This window comes from Photinus pyralis, unplaced genomic scaffold (assembly GCF_008802855.1).
Source record: "Photinus pyralis isolate 1611_PpyrPB1 unplaced genomic scaffold, Ppyr1.3 Ppyr1.4_LG2, whole genome shotgun sequence".
In the NCBI taxonomy this organism is placed as follows: domain Eukaryota; kingdom Metazoa; phylum Arthropoda; class Insecta; order Coleoptera; family Lampyridae; genus Photinus; species Photinus pyralis.
In genome coordinates, this window is record NW_022170403.1 from 43,979,892 (window position 1) to 43,999,588 (window position 19,697).

Here is a 19,697-nt window from a genome sequence, read left to right on the forward strand (position 1 = left end):
TAACCGACTTAATTTGGTTCAGTTATCCTGTTTATAACCTCTCCAAAATTAAAGAATGCAAGAATTCTTCCTCCGCACATCTTGATTCGCTGAGAATAGGTTTCACCCGCTAGGTTTGTCCCCGATTCCAACGATTCGCCACAAGCAGGTTGTGAAAGTTTTTTTAAACCTGAGTACCAGATTCCATTTCAGATAAACCCAATTCCTGCGAGGTCTTTTGCAAAGTTCTCTTCGCACAGATTTTCTCTTCCTCCTTACACACGAATAAAAATTCATCGACGGTAAACGGTAGTATTACCAAGAGTAACAAGCATTTATGTAGTGCTATCACAACAGGCTGTAACTCAAAACATTTTGACTTATGCCTATCTTGTGTTTGAAACTTTCACAGACGCGTGTAATTTAGGGTATGTATCTGTTTCATGTCTTAATCGCAGAGTTTTGAATGAATGCACCAAATGATAGAAGATTTAAATACTTTTGACATATCCTTCATATATGCTAGCATCGTCAATGGATGCTCGTAAGATGCTTCCTATTCATCCAGGAAAACAACCTTTCATATTCTTTATAATAGGCTTTGCTGGATTTTGCACATACCAACTTTTCTTCTGCTTTTGCAACAAGTCACTGAATGAACGGTGTATTATCTTCTTCAACCGAAGTTCATTTATATACAAAAAATTGCGATTGTTGTATTATCAAATAACATTTCCATCGCAATCATGGAATTGCGAATAAACAGCCCACTTAATTACACATGTATTCCAGTATAACGTCAATATGATTTCATTGTATTTCCCTTGTTTTTAAATTATATTGTAGATATAATAAAAGAAATACTATAAGAGACTAATAAAGTACTTGCAACGTTTAAAAACTCAATGCGCGTATCTTAAAGACTTGATTACCAATGATTATACACTTGTCTCTTCGTATACTATTTAAGCTTCTACCAGACAATACCACGATTATTTCTGAAGTGTACTATGGTCAACTGGACAAGTTGAACAGAAAAGGCCAGAATTCATAATTAGAAAAGGTATAGTCTTTGCCATCATAATGCGAGATCTCGAGATCTCACAGAAGTTTGGTACCTCGCCAACAGTATTTACAGCTCGAATGGGATGTACTACCACTCCCACTATATTTTCCAGATTTGGTTCTTATTACTTGTTCCGTTCTCTACAACATTTTTTAGACGAAAAAACCTTCACTTGAGTCTGGAAATCAGGACGTCAGATATCACTTGGACAAGTTTTTTTTTGCCACAAGTTTTATGAGCGTGAAATCCCCTGCCCGAAAGATGGCAAAAGATATTGGAGCAAAATATAAAATATCTAAGTTATTTAATAAAATGTTTATACACTCTAAAGAAATCGTGTTTGATTTTCACGAAACAAAACGAAATAACTTTCCGAACAAAAATAAGCAACACATTTCAAATTGTGGAATTAGGGTAGGTACTAAATTAGTAGTTAATTATACGCCATGTCGATTTCCGTTCTGCCAATACTACTCTGTTTTACATGGACTTCGCTTTGATTCCGGCTGACTGTGGTTTGTACGAGTACTTTTGTAGTAAAACGTATACACAGCTATGTTTGAATTTGGTAGGTAGTAGCTGAGTAAAATGAAGCTATATATGGTATACCCCTTATGTTACCTTTATAGGGTGATATAACTTTATATTCAAATTCAAGCCTAAGATAAACACGAGACATTTTCTTTGTTAACGATTCGGAAATCGGAATATATTTCAATCAATAAATTCAAACATTAGTCATTAGACAGATGCAATAAAAGGTATCTACCTACTGTATTATAGGTAGTATCCGTATGTACAAATACCAGAAAAATGTGAAAACAAAGAAAGTCCTAAGGGAATATCTTTATTTTCCAGATACCTACCAAAATGACAGAGGACAATGGCAACGTAAGTCTTTTGAAGCCCACATCCAGTAGCGAAGACCTCAGCGAATATACGGACGCCGACGAAAGTATTTCCGCTCCAACGGAGTTTTTAGCTGAGGTGAGCATCCTTTTTATTGCTTTGGAACGCTCGGTTGTAGGATTATTATATTGTTTCATATTCGTATAATACAAACTGGGGCGCATTTCCATTTCGCACTATTCATAACCGTCAGTGTGGAAGACGCTATACGGACAATTTAATTAAAACGTTTGCATTTTCAAGTTGGAAAAGCTTCAAGCATTATTTCAAATTATACAGTTTGGGATATTGCATAGGTAGATATGTACTAGGTTATGCTAACTAAAGTGCACGTGGGCGACCGCCCATTGTAAAATATAAGACGGGGCTTTTGCTCAAAATTTATTACTGGCAGGCTTATTGAAGGTTTATGATATCAGCTTAGGTGATTAGTGGCACTATTATAAACGGGACTATGAGATTTAAGGATGAAGATCATAGATGAAAGTTCGCTTCGGAAATTTACTGCTGTACTTACGCTCAATGAATCCTATAATCGTGTTAAAATGGTTCTAAAAGCTGGATAAGATGGGTTTTTATCGTATAGTGTTATAGAACTGCCATACGTGTCCCTAACAATAAACTTAGGAGGATTATGTCACCCTTTACCCTGGCATAAGTGTTAAAAGCCTAATTACCTATTATTATATAGATAGTCGTACAAACAGAATACAGGCATCCCAACCAGATATATTCATCTTCACGGATGGATCTAAGACAATGGAAGGTACAGGCACTGGTATTTACTCCAAAGAACTGAACTTCCATATCACCCAACCACTAGGTAAACTTCCTACTGTATTCCAGTCAGAGTTGGTAGGATTAACGCTTAGTGCAAGAACAGTTCTTATGCATAACATAAAGAACAAAACTATCAGAATCTCAAGTGACAGCAGGGCTGCCTTGCAGTCACTTGGTCACTGTAAAATTACCTCTAGGATGGTTTCCGAATGTCACCACGTACTAGAGCAAGTAGCAAGCAGCAACACCCTTGAGCTCGTATGGGTCAAAGGGCATGCTGGAACGGAAGGTAATGAGAAAGCCGATAAATTAGCCCGACTGGCCTCAAAACAGGCGTTTTATGGTCCAGAGCCGGCTCTTCCACTTACAGTTACAACTGTAAACAACCTAATAACTCAAGACACCCAAACCCAGCACAGGGCTAGGTGGAACTTGATGTTAGATTGTCGCCATGCGAGAGAAGCCTTCAGAGGACCATCTCGTAGCTTGGCGCGTTTTTGTACAGGGCTATCAAGGAAGAACCTGAGGTTACTCGTGGGCATACTTTCTGGGCACTGTAAACTAAACAAGCACATGCACTGCATGGGTTTGGTGGAATCACCATCTTGTAGAGGATGTTACACAGACGACGAGACGGCATACCACATACTCTGTGAATGTCCCGCTCTAGTCCAACTGAGACGATCCATGTTGGGGGAATCCTGGCCGGACATGGCTACGATTAGAGCCGCCTCCCCTTTCAGCGTCCTAAGGTTCATCTCACGTGTGGGATGGCTTGAGTGATGTTGAGGGGTCGGGCGACCCTAGTCAGGGAGGTAGTACAAAGGGCCCGAATTTGAAGCCTAAGTACGCGTGGACACTGTTCACTCTCCTATCGTAATCCAGAATCCAGAAACAGAATACAGCTTTTTTTCAAAATGGGAATGTAGGCATATTAGTTATTTATGTATTAAGGGCATAATAGTGATGTTTATATTCTCGAGGGCGACGAGTTAAAGAGCTCGAGGGCCTATGGCCCGAGAGTTTTTAGTCGCCCGGGAGTATAAACAATGAGTCGGGTACTCTTTGGTATAAACATCAGTTTATGCCCGTGGTACATACAAAATTTTATGTTTTACAAATAGTTGTCTTCGTTCAAGTAAATATTAGTTTACAAAATAATTCATTATGTTTGATGACTTGTATGCATTAGCGTATCCAGAATGTTGCCGAGGGGGGGTTAGGATATTCGCGCCGAGCAGGTTATTTGAATCATCAATTTTAGTGCTTCTGGGAATTTGCTTGATTTGTAAGTATAGTCTTACAATTTCAGGTTCTAAACTAATCTGGAAGGAGGAATATGCATAGGAACTCAGTTTAGAACGAAAGGATATCTCCAGTTTGTGAATGAATGTTAAACAAACGATTATTTTCATAAGTATTATCAAAGAATTTATTTTGAATAGAATAAGTATAAATATAATATCAAACTCAAACAAAACATATTTTCGATTCATATTAGATATGAAGTAATAATAAAGTAATAAATGTATAAAGAAGTAAATATGAAGTTAGACAGACGGAGTGGAAGTTTCCTTTTTTTGAGAGCAAGTTCATCCAACACTTCCTCAATGATTACAGCAATGCCTGTGAATATTCAACAAAGCTAGACCATTGAGGCGATTTTCGCTGATGGTATTTCTCAAATAAGTTTTGAGCCGGCTCCGGGTAGAAAATTATCTTTCACTGGTGGCAGTTGTCACTACTTTATGCCCGCGTATCACAGATATAAAATGTGCTATGATGGTTAGTAAGACATAAAGTATATTGTATGTTATTATGGTTCCAATTAACGAAATGAATAATAAATAGTTATTTGTTTCATTAGTACAAAAAATGTCAGTTTTCGGGACGAGGAAGATAGTTGCTGGACGACGCGTTAGCGGAGTCCAGCAACCTTCCGAGTCCCGAAAACGCATTTTTTTTACGAATAAAACATAAAATTTTTTCTCCAACCCCCTTTACTTCAAATTATATTCGAATTTAGATTCAGTCACAGTTTCACTACTATAGTATAAGAACTTTTGCTTTCTTGTCCTCACGTGTCATGCCACTCTAGTTTTTAGGTTAACTTATAACCTATTCGTTCTTACTTCTTACTTCTCACCTCTCGCGACTTTGTAGGGAGCAAATCTTGAGGTAGTATGTTCTGCCGTTTCTATAATGTCTGGCGGAGTGCAATCCATGTCGCTATCAGTTTCAGTCATTTTATTGTATACTCAATAAATATTGTTATATTTTGCATTGAAATAAAAAACTTACCATACAGTTTTTTAATTAAAATTAATTGCAATTAACTTTTTCAAATTTTGATTTCAAAATGACAGATAATAGTGCAATGGGTCTGAAGTAGATGGCGTTACGCGCGACGGCGGGTTGTATACGTATTAAAATTACGTTCATCGAATATGTAAATTACGTTACACATGGTTTAAACAAAAATAGGGAGCGTAAATCATTTTCAATACATGTACATACGTATAGGTAACATCATTATTTGCATTGAATATGCAAAAATATTTGATTTGTATGTATAGAAATATCTTATAACCTGCAATGTAAAACGATGTCAATGTGACATATCTCCGTGATTGTAATTTTTTAATTGGCCAACTTTCGAGGTCAATTTCTTTTTGGTACTAGGGCCAAAAGTATCCACTTTTTGTACAGTTGCCATGGTGAAAGCGATTAATCCGCAAAACGTCAATTTTAGGTACCGAACACTGTCACAAAATAGCGTCTTATTCAGGTGGTTGGAGAAAAAAGTATTTTTTTTCACTACTAGCGTCTGATGACATGATTATTAACCTTTTTTCCACTTGTAAAGTAGGCATTTTCGGCATTTGTTCAAAGTGGTTAATAATTTTTTATTATTAACTAGTAGTCAATAATGAGAACTGTCACGCTGTCACTTTTAGAAAACACAAGTCACAACCCGAAATTTCGCTCAATGAACGTTTAGACAAGTTCTCTAAAACGAATAATTGCCACCATTCGCAATTTCCAGAGAAATTACATACCTAAAATTATCACATTTTGGAAAAATTCGAACGAAATTACTCTTTGAAAAATCTCAATGACAGAACAAAATACGGCCTGTTTGACTTGTACTTCCACGTACTTGATTGACATGTTAAATTAAGAAACAAACAATTCTGTCCAACCGTTAACTCTCTTATCAATATAATATGTTAATTTAGAGGATTTAGAGTGCTAGTAGTGAAAAAATAGTATATATACCACGGTAGAGAAGTCTATTATTGCCTTCGCACCTTACACCCCTCGGCGCAAGCGCCTCGAGATGTAATCTTGGTGCTCAGGCAATAATAGTGGACTTCTCTACCCTGATATATAATGTACTATTATTTCATTTAAATAAACAATACACTGTCTTGTTTACAAGTGACAGAACCTAAATCGCTCGACAAAACTAGATTTGGCATTATTGCATAGTAATTACGTCTTAGAAAATGATGACGTGCAACGGAAGTTATACGGAATACAATTGTTATTTGGGTCGCCGCATTCGCTTTGAATTTTGCATTACAAATTCTTCCTGGTTTTCAATTATTAACATCATAATTAGTAACAGTGCTTCACTAATCCCACCATATTTGAATGTCAAGCTGAGTACTGAATACTGATAAGTACTTAATTCTGTTTCAGTTCTTGTCGGCAGTCATGTTAAAGGATTACGAGACGGCGTTAAAGTATTGCAAACTTAGTAAGTACCTAGTTTATATCTACTAACTTTAAGTAAACAAAAAAAGGTAAGTAGGTAATTCTAAATTTTTTATAGAAGTTATATGCTCATTTTATAGTATCCGAAGCCTTTTAAGAGCATTGTAGGCCTTTTCCAACGCTTAAAGCTTTCTTTCTCCAACGCTTTGAAGAATTAGGTATAGTTGAGAGCTTTCTAACTGTTGAAGTTACAGACCTTTCCAGACTCGTTACAGTGTCTTTTAGTCGTTTTGTAGAGGCATTCTAAAGCGTTTTAGGTTTTTCTAATCATCGGAAAGACCTATAAAAGAATAGAAACCAAAGTATCCCCGTCCTACACCCTTTATGCACTTATTACAGCTATATATACGCACTTCCTATGCCGGAGATATCTAACTTCTTCAAGCGTTTCGGCGCTTCCTAGTTGAGAATGGCGGCATAAGTAAGTTTAAGAGGTTTAAGAGGTAAGCGGTAGAAAAAGTTCTGGAAAGTTCCACAAACGCTTCTAGGGTGTTCTAACACACGCTATATAATTATGGCACTTTTTAAGTTGTCCTAAGTAACTAGCTGATAATGAAATATCTATGGCGATGTCGTTAAGGCTAGATAAGTCATAGCTCCCACAAACTCTCGGTATTTCAAATCTTCTAAAGTCTGCGTGTCATTTATCATCAGCTTGAAGCCCTGAATCCTCCGGGGTAGAAACGGGATTGAAATAATGAAATCCTCCATATCAAATCGCGAGAGCAAGCCATGAACATAACCTCAGAAATTCCTTCGATTGTTCGAACTCTATCCCAAGGCAATATTTGGTATGCCCTAATCCTAAATTTCAAAATTGCTAGGCCAGTTCATCAATAAGTTCAAATACATTTTCGTTTCGTGACGCGATCACGATTACGTAGATCGAAACTAGAGTTACATCTTCATCTTTACCGATGTAGATGAAACATGGATTGGATTGGACCTCGATGAAATGAGACCTAAATTCTTCATAGTCTCGTGCAGTTTGGTAGGTATACGAGATCCTAGCGGCTTGACGAAACTCGTAAAGGGTTTTTTTTAACAAACATACCGTGGTCCATTTGTTGATATCTAGTAGCACCTTTTTCGCGCTTGCTCCAACTTTACTCTTTCCATTTGGATCGATGATATTCCGCTTTTCGGTGGCTTCATGTAAACCTCCTCTACAAGAAATCCGTTCAGATAGGCGATTTTCCCGTCCAGTTGACGTATCTTCATCTCATGTGTAGCAGCAAGTGACGCCATTAAACGAATGGAACTTCTCCGAGTTACTGGTGCAAATGTTTCCGTAAAGTGGTTGCTGGTTCAATCCTTGTGCATTATTGCACCTTCCGTTTCTCGATGGAGCCATTAGAACGATTTGTTCCTTACAACCATTCGGCAACCAGAAACTTTCAATTTTTCAGAGCGATCTATCATCACCCGGGTGTGTTTTTTGATAATTGAAGCCTCTCATCGAAGATGGAATGAGATGGAAATTCGAATTCCACAAATTGTCGCTGTACTAAGTTCGTTTTATTCTCTGGTAGATCATTTTCCTTCTTGAAATTATTTTTGAATTGTCACTTCATTGGCATGTTTTCTTTTCGCATGTAGTTTTCTTACAATTTCTTTGTTGTGCGATTTTGAAACTTGGGGCACGCCAGTGGCCAGGCCAGGATGGTTTTCTTTATCGCGAGGTGCGTGTCTGTTGTCGCGTTTCGGAAGGGTCCGAGTAGACGTCTTTGGTTTTTAGGATTATTGCCAGAAAGCCGCGACGAATGACGCCAACTATTTACGTTACATCAGGAGTTCTCGTGCTGGTCAGGAAGAAACAAATTGGTGGAAAAACAAACCGGCAGTTTTAATCGTAAGATTTTCTGAATTGTCTACCACACAAAAAAACGGTTGATGAAGAAAATGATTAACCGAGTGAAATAGGGAGGGAGATCACCATTAGCTACCGACAAAAACTCATTATTAGCGAGGCTGCGGGTTGAGGCTGGGGCTTTTTAACCGTGTAACACGTCTTCAGGTTCCATGACAAATCAGTCGCGAAAAAATCTCATTATATTAGCAAGGCCGCGGAAGCTTTACCTCCAAACAATTTTAGCACAATCAGAAACTTTGTAGTAAAAAAATCGAAATGTAAATAATCTTGAGTTAATTGTAATTGTAATAATTACAATAATTAACAGTTAATTGTAAAATTTTTCAGCCACCTTATGTTATTTTACACCTACATCGAACTGCCACTTTATCTTATATACACTTGCTTAATTTTTCAATACGGTAAAGAAAATATCAAATAAATAGAAAGTAGGCAATTTTGGACAATAGTAGTAATATAATGTTATTTCTGTTTCAGTTTTACAGTATGAGCCTAATAATGGAACTGCGAAGGAATTTTACCCACTTATTATTGCCAAATTACAACAAAATAAGTGTAAGCCTATTATTAATTCAGATACAGTGTGTTACAATATGGGTAGGCGTGGAAAACTTACCAAACCTACGCATTCACAATTTTAAAACATTTTTATTATCTAGTTGTGTTGACAATTCCTATTTTAATAATTAGTATCAAAGTTTTCCATTTACTGCCATTTTGTTAAGGGCGCTATAAGTGGATATATGAGATCGTTATTCCCACAGACAATGGAAATCACGAGGACGAGCATAACAGTGACGGGGAAGAGGAAGAGGAAGACAGCTCGAGCAGTAATAGCAGTTCCGAGAGTGATTCGTCAGAAGGAAGTAGTGAGGAACAAGAAGAACAAGAAGTTGAACAAGGGGCCGATAAACGATCAAAAGGCTCTTCAGATGGTACCACCGGCAGTTATTCAAGCTTAGAGGACGACGAGGCAGAACTTGATCAGTTAGCCGCACTTGCGGCAAAATATCACGTCGATAATGCAGATTTTGGGAATGGAAACAAGATCTGTGAGTATGTTCTTGAATTCATTTACAATGACGTTATAGATGTTTTAAATTGCAGATGGAAGTGTAAACTTAAAGCCAATGTTTGATTCTAAACGCGGCGATAACATCAAATCTACAATCGACCACGTACCGTTTGGGACAAGTTCCGATTCAGAGTCGCCCACAGAACCTGTCACTCAACAAACTATTGCAATGTTACGGGCCAAAGTGGTGCCAACCAAACATTAAAAGAACCGTCTGCCTAGTATACCGACCTACAACAATTTTAGTATTAGTTTTAGACATTCAAAATTTTGAATATAGACGTGTGTATAACTTATTTCATAATGCCCAGATTATTTCAAATTGTAAATAGTTTATATGAATTGAGGCTAAATGTTATTATGCCATTTGAATGGACTGAAGGGAGTTTTAGTTACATTTGTACCTGCGGCCAGAGGAACACTAATGTCATTGCCAACAAAAAAGATTAATCTGGTTATCAATCATTTCACTCTTAAAGAACGCAAACAAGACCGATGTTTACGATCTAGTGGTCAAAGTTATGAAAGTAATTGGCAACCTTACCTAACCTACCAAGAATCATAAATATTTGGCAGTCAAACTACATTGGAAATACAATGATTCTGAATCTGCAAATAAAGATTTTATTTATAAGGGATGCTCAAATCAAGAAAAAAAAGGTTGCTCATTGCGTAGGTACCTACTAACCTTGCCACTATTACAATCATCATTTTGCGGAAAAAACAATATTTTATTAATTCATCTAAACATGACAATACATTGTTTGTTAATAATAAAACTATGCTTCCATCTCGTTAGCCGCTGAATATTAATATGTATTTATGTGTCTTCTTCAAGGAAAAGGTTTATAATTACCTTTTGCGGTACTTCTATAGTTTCTTCTACAGACAACGTACATTCTGACTGAAATAACGATTATTTTACTTATTAAAGTACCTACTAACGCAGGTTCTAAAGTTAGTAATGCTAAGGACTTAGGTAGTTTTAAACATAAAGTACCTTTTAAAGTGTCTCAATGTTGTAGATTAAAGACAAATACTTGTTGCAGTTGCATAACATACTTATCAATACTCCTTGTCTCGTTATCATGATGTAATAATGGGAGGCAGTATGTATATTTTTGTATGTTTTTGTAAGTAGAGTGTAGTCACTTGGTAATTTACTTGACCAAAAATCATTTCTGTATAAACACTAATGCCAAATTTACTTCCAGTTTTGTTCATATTTTTGATGGTATTGCAAAATACTGTAGAGATGAACCTTGGAACTTTTATCCAAATGCAGTAGATTAATTGTGGAGAATTTAGTTTTTCGACATTTTTCACTCGCTTCTGTAAAGTTAAATTCGCCACAATTACTGTAGATTAACGTAAAATAACTTAAGACTGACTGGAATAGATTTAGTAATAGTTTTTGTCAATGACATATCGCGACACATGGTACATGTAAAAGAACCAAATGAAAAAAATTGAAACCTAAGCACCATTGGACAAATAGGATTAGAACACAAATATACTGATATTTGTAATAGATTTCATTTATTTCCTCTTCTTGATCGCAATGTCAGTTGTTTTAATAGACACTAGGTACTAATGCATTACCTACAATTTCGAAATAACTTTTTACCCGTGTAATGTTAAAACCATTCACAGGTAAGGTGCAAGCAAGGTAAAAACAGTTTATAAACTTTGTACGATGCCTACTATCATACCGCTCTGAATACAATTAACAAGAAAATAGGTACAATTTCATTACAAATAGGTAACATGGCTAGAACAAATACAACATAATTTTTTACCAAATTCATTACTTTGAAAATAGGCTTAGTAGACCTATTTACTGCTAATTTCGTTATCACGCTGTAATAAATAATATTTAGTAGGCGTAGTTAGTACCTGCGAATTAGAATTGAAAATGAAACTTTTAGTGACCTAAACACAAATGATAGACGTTTTAGACATTCAAGAACTGTAAGTAATAATTTGATTTAGTGCTTTACAATGTCTATATTTTGTGTGTTACATGCATTTTCAATTCTCTAATGACAATACTCTCATTTTGATGCACTATACATATATTATGAAATATGTAAATATAGTAGTAGCTGTGTGTTAAGGAGGTCCTTTTGAGTTTATATTCAAGTATGAATAACTTAATCTATTTTCTTATATATAATGTTATTACCGCAAATTTTACTAAGTGCTATTACTTAGAAAGTTATCTATATTTAGTTGAAAGTTTCTAATATTATTTTGATCGAAAAGGTGATGATATGGAATGGCGAGGCCTTGTAATCTTGTGTCATAATACAATGTAGACAGTTATGCAAAAATATAGAGCATATCATAGCAAAATTGTATCTTATTAATTAGAGACAACTGCCCACTCAAACAACAATTGTACGATTATCAAATGTTTACTTGTATGACTACCTACTTTTATCTAGTCTCTCATCATAAAAGATAAACCTTGTAGTCGAAATATTCAGGAATCACACCTAATCATTGAGTAATTTTTATTCAGTGACCTAATAGAGAGAAACGTTTTTAGAACACACATTCTGTAACCGGTGTTAGAAATAATTTACTTCTCTCCTCCTTCTAATTAACAATTAAGGTAATCTGAGCTCTCCTCCATCCCATCTCTCGTTAATCTTCCTATATCCCAATTAAATTGAAGGTGGTTTTTGTTATGTAATTATATTAATATGCCTCCGCTGCTCATCGCTTAATCCTTTTCTGCAGTGGCGGATTTACATATAGGCACACTAGGCACGTGTCTAGGGGCGGCAGCTTTGGAGGGCGGGGTTTTTTGCACTATATTTGTTTTAGGTAACATTCTAAGTTTTAAAAAAAGTCCCCTAACAATTAAGTTACAAATGAAAAAAATCTTTCATTAAAATTATGAAATAAATTGGAATTGTTAGATAGTTTAAACAAATTGTAACTGTAAGAACGATAATCGACAATGCAAGTTTTGATGTGTGTGAAAACTTTATCTTAGGTATACTGTATTTCTCTTCATATTAGTTTTAAAAATTTCAAGTTATACAATTTGATTTTTATTAGTATCTTTAAATTTATTGCAATTTAAAGATTATTTTGGGGCGGTGTGTCTAGAGAGGCGCAAAAATTTAAATCCGCCACTGCTTTTCTGACCTCTTAAGGAAAAGGTAAAGGGATAAATAATAACTCGATAATCTGTATTCAATTATAAAATGGTTCTTATTTTTTTTTTATATATAAGGTACCTCGTTGCTTTTATTAAATTGGGAGTTTGAGGCGAAACAATACCCTGCAAATCCAATAGTTAAACCAAAGAGGGTTACTCTTTGGTTAAACCACGCATTCAGTTGTCAAAACATACTTCGCATTGATAGGAAATATTCAACTGAAATAAACTCACTGTATAATGAATGACCGTCAGGCGTCAGGTGCTAAAAGAAAACTACTTAATTGCAAATGAAACAAAACGAACAATTTCCAGGTGCAAGGTACAACGAAGAAGAGCGCGAATGGCCAATAAACGATGGAGAAAAAAGGTTCCAGAAAATTAAGATTTATTTCTCGCGCAATACAGTAGTTGTAAGGAAACAAGCCACATCTACGAGTACTGTGTTTTTCTCACTTATTAAACACCTGCTTATTGCTTTTCTGTTAAATTTTGACGTTTTGTTAATTTAAAGGTATCTAAACTTAAAGTGCAATATATTAGCCTTCCAAGCGTATGGCAAGGTTTTTCTAATTTTTCTGCATTATTTTATAATTTAACAGATACATGTTTAAGGTTAGGTAAGGTTTGGGTTAAGAAAGAGAAAAAAAATAAGCTAATATGATGATATATCACATGACCTAAGTATAAAAAAAACAAGTGTGCGTGGGAACTACACACGACATAAGTAAAACTCGGACACGGACGACTCGGCTCCGCGCAACTCGGCACCGGACTACTCGGCACCGGAATACTCGGCTTTCGGACGACTCGGCTCTGCCATAACTCGGCTTCAGGTCTACTCGGCTCCGTGACTACTCGGCTCTGGGATTACTCGGCTCCGGGATTACTCGGCTCCAGGACTACTCGGCTTTGGGACGACTCTGCTCCGGGACTACTCCGTTCCGGGATTACTCGGCTCTGAAACTACTCGGCTGTGGGATAACTCGGATTCTGGGATTACTTGCCGGCTTGTCCCGAAGGCGAGTAGTCCGGTGCCGAGTTGCGCGGAGCCGAGTCTTCCTGTACCGAGTAAAACTTCCCCGTGCGGGTATGAGGAGTGGGGGAACCCATGCTCTCTCTCACTCCACTCATTCCCCTTCGAGCGTTTCACTATTTGCGTGACCGAGCATTTCACTTACTCTATTTGGCCTACTACCGGCCCTAAAAAAGTTTTACTTCAAAAATTCGAGATTCGAGAACTTTTATGTTGGCATCTAAAAAACGAAACGTTGCAACAGAACAGAGACTTGCTATAACTAGACTGCGCTTAACGTATCTAAAGCCGGGCTCAGACGACTCGTGTACTTGGCGAATAATCGTTACTTTCGTATACTTGGCATGTCGTGTGAGTGGGTTACTTGTACAATTAATTGTCACTCGTTAGTTTTCCATTTCTTGTCGGTAAAATTGGTCCGAGTCAAAGGGATCACGATTATTCGCACACTTGCCAAGTACATACTTATCTATACTTGTAGAGGCGCTCAAACGGAATGCACAAATAATTTGCCTTTAGTGCGATTATTAATTTAGTTTTCAGTTAAAGACGGGAAGTGTTGTATTCTTCGTTAAAAAATAAATACTCGTATGTTCGTTTAAATAATTTAATAGCAAATAGTGGACTGTATCAACTTTACTCGCCTACATAACTAGTACGAATGCCAAAAGTGGCTTAAGGTATAAATACAAGAAAACTAGAGAGGGGTAGTGCAGCAAGGTCAAGTTCTGTACAATATTTAACATGCACCCCCCCTTGAAGCGTTGCCTTCAACATAACATAATCATAACAATATAAAAATACACATATAACTTAAATACTAAATGTAAACAGTTTGTAAAGTCTTATTACACATTTATGGGTAACACACACACTTTCACTATTGCTCTTTTGTGGAGCCCAGTTGCTGTTTTAACTGTGACCACTCGGGTAATGTTGTCTTGACCGGGATGCAGTTTCACTATTCTTCCTAAATCCTAATGGCCATAGTAGAGGTGGTGTTGTTGCATTTTTCAGGAGTACCATCGTACCAATCTTGATGTCGGGCGTCGCGTTGACCCATTTCTTTCTCGCTTGTAGGGTGTGAATATACTCGGTTTTCCATCTGCTCCAAAATTGTTGAAACATTTGGTTTAATAATGTGTAGTGGGTGAGTCTGTTCACGGGAATGTGTGTGTTGTCTTCTTGAGGAACGCACCTCAAGACGTCTCCAATCAAAAAATGGCCAGGTGTCAGGGCGGTTAAGTCGTTAGGGTCTTCGGATAGTGGAGTAATAGGGCGGGAGTTAAGGACTGCCTCGATTTGTACAAACACAGTTGCCAATTGTTCGTAAGTAAGATGCGAATTACCTATTACTCTTTTCATGATCGTCTTTGCTGATTTCACTGCCGCTTCATGCAATCCTCCAAAATGAGGCGAATGAGGTGGCATAAATTTCCAATCGATTGAATTTTGCCGAAAATATTCTGAGAATTCGGAATTTGAAAGCAATTTAATTACGTTTTTTAGTTCTTTGTTAGCACCTACAAAATTGGTACCATTATCTGAATAGAGAGTACTGCAAATGCCTCTTCGACCAACAAATCGTTTAAACGCATTAAGGAATGATGACGTAGAAAGATCGCCAGCAAGTTCTAAGTGAATAGCCTTAGTGGAAAAACACACAAAGACACATAAATAAGCCTTTAATATTTTTCTGTTTCTTGTTTTACCATCTTTAATCAGTAATGGACCTGCGTAGTCAACTGCAGTGTATAAAAATGGCCTTGAAGGATGAATCCGTTCGCTTGGTAAATCTCCCATGATGGGATATAAAGTTTGCTTTCTGAATCGAGCACATTTAACGCATTTGTGAACCACCCTTCTAGTTGTGCTACGTCCATGAATTGGCCAAAATTGCCTACGGACAATCCCTAGCGTTCCCTCTACACCGATGTGCATATTGTTTTTGTGTTCAAAATCTATTATTAAATTTGTGAAATCACTTTTGGCTGGTAAAATGATAGGATGCTTTTGATCTACGCTGAATGAAGACCTTGATAATCTACCTCCTACTCGTATTATACCATATTTATCCAAAAATGGATTTAATGACAATACTTTACTGTTTTTGCTTACCGGTTTGCATGATCGTAGTGACTCTAATTCTAGCTTAAAATGATGTGACTGTACTAACAATATAAGTTTTCTCATAGCTATTTCTAATTCAAGTAATGTTAATTCTCCCTTTTTTCGATCTAATCTATTTACAGTAATATTATTTACAAATCTTAATATGTATGCCATGACTCGCTTTAATTTTTGGATACAGGAATACTTGTGTAAAATTTCAAATTCGTTCGTCGTAGTGGCAATAAGAGAGCCAACCAAAGGTTGCTTTCTAGTCTCTGGCAAATCGATTAAATGAATTGTATCCTCTGTTAATGAATATGAATCATTGTGTAACCATTTGGGACCTTCCCACCACAATTTGTTTTTTGATAAATGTTCTGCACTTACGCCACGTGATACCAAATCGGCAGGATTGTCTTCCGAACGTACATGGCGCCACTGCGTTGGTTTAGTTAGTTTTTGAATGTCTGCTATCCTATTGGCTACAAAAATCTGAAACCTTATGGGTTCTGACCTAATCCACGCTATCGCTATTGTTGAATCACACCAATAGTAAATGTTTTCAAAATTTGAATTAAAAGAGATAATAACCTTTTGCATTAACTGACTTAACAATAGCGCTCCACATAATTCCAATCTAGGCATTGTTAAAGTTTTAAGAGGGGCAACCCTGGATTTTGAACATAATAAATTTGACTGCGTGTTTCCGAAAACGTCTTTACTGCGTACATAAATGCAACATCCGTATGCTGCTTCGGACGCATCGCAAAATCCATGCAATTCTAACGAAATATAATTTTTTATTGTTACCTGTCTGGGTAATGAAATGGTCTCGATGTTTTTTAAGTTAAATATCACTTGCTTCCACTCCGTATAAATATATAATGGTACTGATTCATCCCAGTTCAACTGTTCTTGCCATAAACGTTGTAAGATGCATTTTGCCTTGATGGTAACTGGACTGATTAAACCTAGTGGGTCAAATATTTTCGAAATAACTGATAAAATTGTTCGTTTAGTAATTTTCTTTTCGTCGTACTTAAAATTTAATGAATAGATCAGTGTATCACTTTTTGTGTCCCACATTAGCCCTAACGTTTTTATATTTTTATCATCGGAGATATAATAGTTCTCTACCTCGGATTCAACATCGGAATCATTAAATATCGCTCGCTCATTGGATGACCATTGTCTTAATTCGAACCCTGCCGCCCGCAAAATGGCACTAATATCTTTTTTTAGTTTAATGGCATCACCTATCGTGTACGTACCTGTAATCAGGTCGTCCATGTAAAAATCATTTGTTATAGCATGACTGGCTTCGGGGAAATGTTGCGTTTGCTCAATGCCGATTTGACGCAAACAACGCGTTGCTAAAAATGACGCTGGGCTGGTACCATACGTAAGGGTATTTAATCTATAATGACGCAAAGGTTCTGTCGGATTGTTTCGCCAAATAATTCTCTGCATATCTCTTTGATCACTTGTAACGTTTATCTGCCTATACATTTTTGCGATATCAGCTACCAAAATGACGTTATGTTTCCTAAATCGTAAAACAATGGATAGTAAATCGTCCTGAATGTGAGGACCTCCAAATAGTTTATCGTTTAATGACGCGCCTGCTGACGATTTACAAGAACCGTCGAACACAACCCTTAGTTTTGTCGTAACGCTAGATTGTTTTAGAACGCCATGGTGAGGTAAGTAAAATATCGATCCCTGTTGAGTCACCGGCGTGATCTCAGTCATGTGCCCAAGTGATTCGTATTCCGTCATAAATGCCTGATATTGCCTTTTAAATTCTGGGTCGCGATTGAAACGCTTTTCTAACGAGTTTAATCTATGAATTGCATTATCAATAGAATTTTTAAAATCAAAATTCTCCTCCGTCATCGGAAGACGTACCTCACACCTACCAGATTCGTCACGTTTAAAGTTGGTCAAAAAATGTTCTTCGCAATATAATTCATCTTTGCTAAGTTTACGTGTATAACTACATTCCTCAACCTTCCAAAATCTTTCCAATTGATCTTGGACGTCCCTGTTCATGGAATGAAGGACTTTAATGTCGTGATTTGAGTTAGCTACCGTGCCCCCAAATATCCAACCTAGTCTAGTTTTTTGGAAAATTACATTCTTATCATAAATTTTTATTTGACCAATACTCAATAAGCTCCAAAATACTCCTGCACCTAATAGAACATCAATTTTACTCGACAAATGAAAATTTTGATCTGCTAAATTGATTCCACGCGGTATTTCAATATCGCTTATGTCAATATCTTTACTAGGTACGTTACCCGTTATGTCTCTTAATACCAAAAATGTTAGATTTTGATTGAAGTCATTAAAAATAGAACGTATCTGTGTTGTCACTTGTTTACTAAGTCGCGTAATACTTTTACTAATTCCCGCTATTGGTATGTCAATTTTTGAACCCTTTAGTGTTAATTTTTCAAACAATTCCTGTGTGATAAAATTTGCTTGCGATCCAGAGTCTAATAATGCCCTGCATTTAATAATATTTCCGTTAGCTCCTAATATATGAATTTGAGCGGTAGATAAAATAGCGTTAGGTTCGTTTATAAAGGAGTGTGCTACAAGTTTTGTATTTTCAATAGGGCTAGGAATCATTGATAAATGTGTTTGCACTTCATTTTGTGTATCCATATTGTTTTTTTGATGACTACTGGATGCCTTAATCAATTGGTTACCCTCATCACGTGGTTGCTCGAAACTATTATTATGAAGTAGGGTATTGTGTTTTCTATCGCATTTTTTGCACGAAGCACTCTTGCACTCGTTATTGTAATGATTACCTCTGAAACAATTGACGCATAGTTTTAATCTCTTTACTTCGTTCCAGCGATTTTGAATGGTCAATTTTAAGAAATTCGGACATTGATACAGGTAATGATTCTCCTTGCAATAATAACAACTGGAAGCTATTGTATTGTTAATTGCTACATGACTCATGGGATATGACGGCTTTGGTAAATATGGTTTTCCTTGCTGAATTTTATCATTTAAGTTTTCTAAAATTTGACATCGGCTGAGTAAAAATTTTAACAATTCATCTAAAGTAGGTAACTCGGGGTTGTTAACGGATGATTTTTCCCATTCGTGTTTCGTATTGCTATCCAATTTGTTCGTAATAATATAAATAAGTAAAACATCCCATTGATCGGTGGGTAATTTTAAATTATGAAGGGATCTTACGTTTTTATTGAAATTATCAATCAGGGAACGTAATGCCTTGTGTGATTCTTTAACTATTTGGGGTAGTTCAAAAATGCCTTTAACGTGCGTATTAATAATAAGCTTTTTATTTTCATATCGTTCCTTAAGTAAACCCCACGCAATTGCGTAGTTTGAATCAGTAACCTCTAAAGAACTCAACAAATGAGCGGCTTCTCCCTTCAAGGATGATTTCAAATAAAAAAACCGTTGAATATTTGTCAATGTGTCATTTTTGTTTACTAGGGCTTCAAAAATATCATAGAAATTCATCCAGCAATCGTATCTTCCGTCAAATAACGGTAGATTCATTGTTGGCAATTTAATCAATTTATTAGATTGAGATGTAGAATGCGTTTGTGAATTACCAGTAGAAGAAACATTTGATTCGGCACGGCTTTCAATAATGTTGCGTGCAGTGGAAATGATTCGAAAATATTTGTCCTCAAATTCCTCTAACTCCTCTGAATAATCTTTATCAACTTCTAAACCTCCTAATTCGCGCAAATTTAATTCGAAATCAGTTAAGAGCGATTCGCCCCGTTGAAGACGAGCCTTTAATTCAGTAATATCTTTGGTATGATCAAAATTTGTGACGTAATTGTGAAATCTCGTTAATGACGATTTAAGTTGTTTGCGTTGATTTAAACATGAATTTAACGTTAATTCCGCCAT

The 19,697-nt window shown here is 36.3% G+C and overlaps 2 protein-coding genes across 4 annotated transcripts in view; one reads left to right on the top strand and one right to left on the bottom strand.

Annotated features, from left to right (window-relative positions):
• Nucleotides 1–11,811, top strand: part of LOC116164530 (dentin sialophosphoprotein) — a 59,970-nt gene extending 48,159 nt beyond the window's left edge. For all 3 annotated transcript variants that reach the window (XM_031478723.1, XM_031478725.1, XM_031478724.1), the window contains 5 exons: nucleotides 1,904–2,032; nucleotides 6,440–6,497; nucleotides 8,865–8,942; nucleotides 9,152–9,439; nucleotides 9,495–11,811. In XM_031478723.1, the coding sequence (XP_031334583.1) occupies nucleotides 1,916–2,032; nucleotides 6,440–6,497; nucleotides 8,865–8,942; nucleotides 9,152–9,439; nucleotides 9,495–9,667 (714 nt within the window). In that variant the 5' untranslated portion in view covers nucleotides 1,904–1,915 and the 3' untranslated portion in view covers nucleotides 9,668–11,811. The remainder of the gene's footprint in view (nucleotides 1–1,903; nucleotides 2,033–6,439; nucleotides 6,498–8,864; nucleotides 8,943–9,151; nucleotides 9,440–9,494) is intronic.
• A 2,771-nt stretch (nucleotides 11,812–14,582) lies between these two features.
• LOC116164038 lies at nucleotides 14,583–19,697 on the bottom strand. Its single transcript, XM_031478165.1, has one exon. The coding sequence runs from the start codon at nucleotides 19,695–19,697 to the stop codon at nucleotides 14,583–14,585; it is 5,115 nt and encodes a 1,704-aa protein (XP_031334025.1).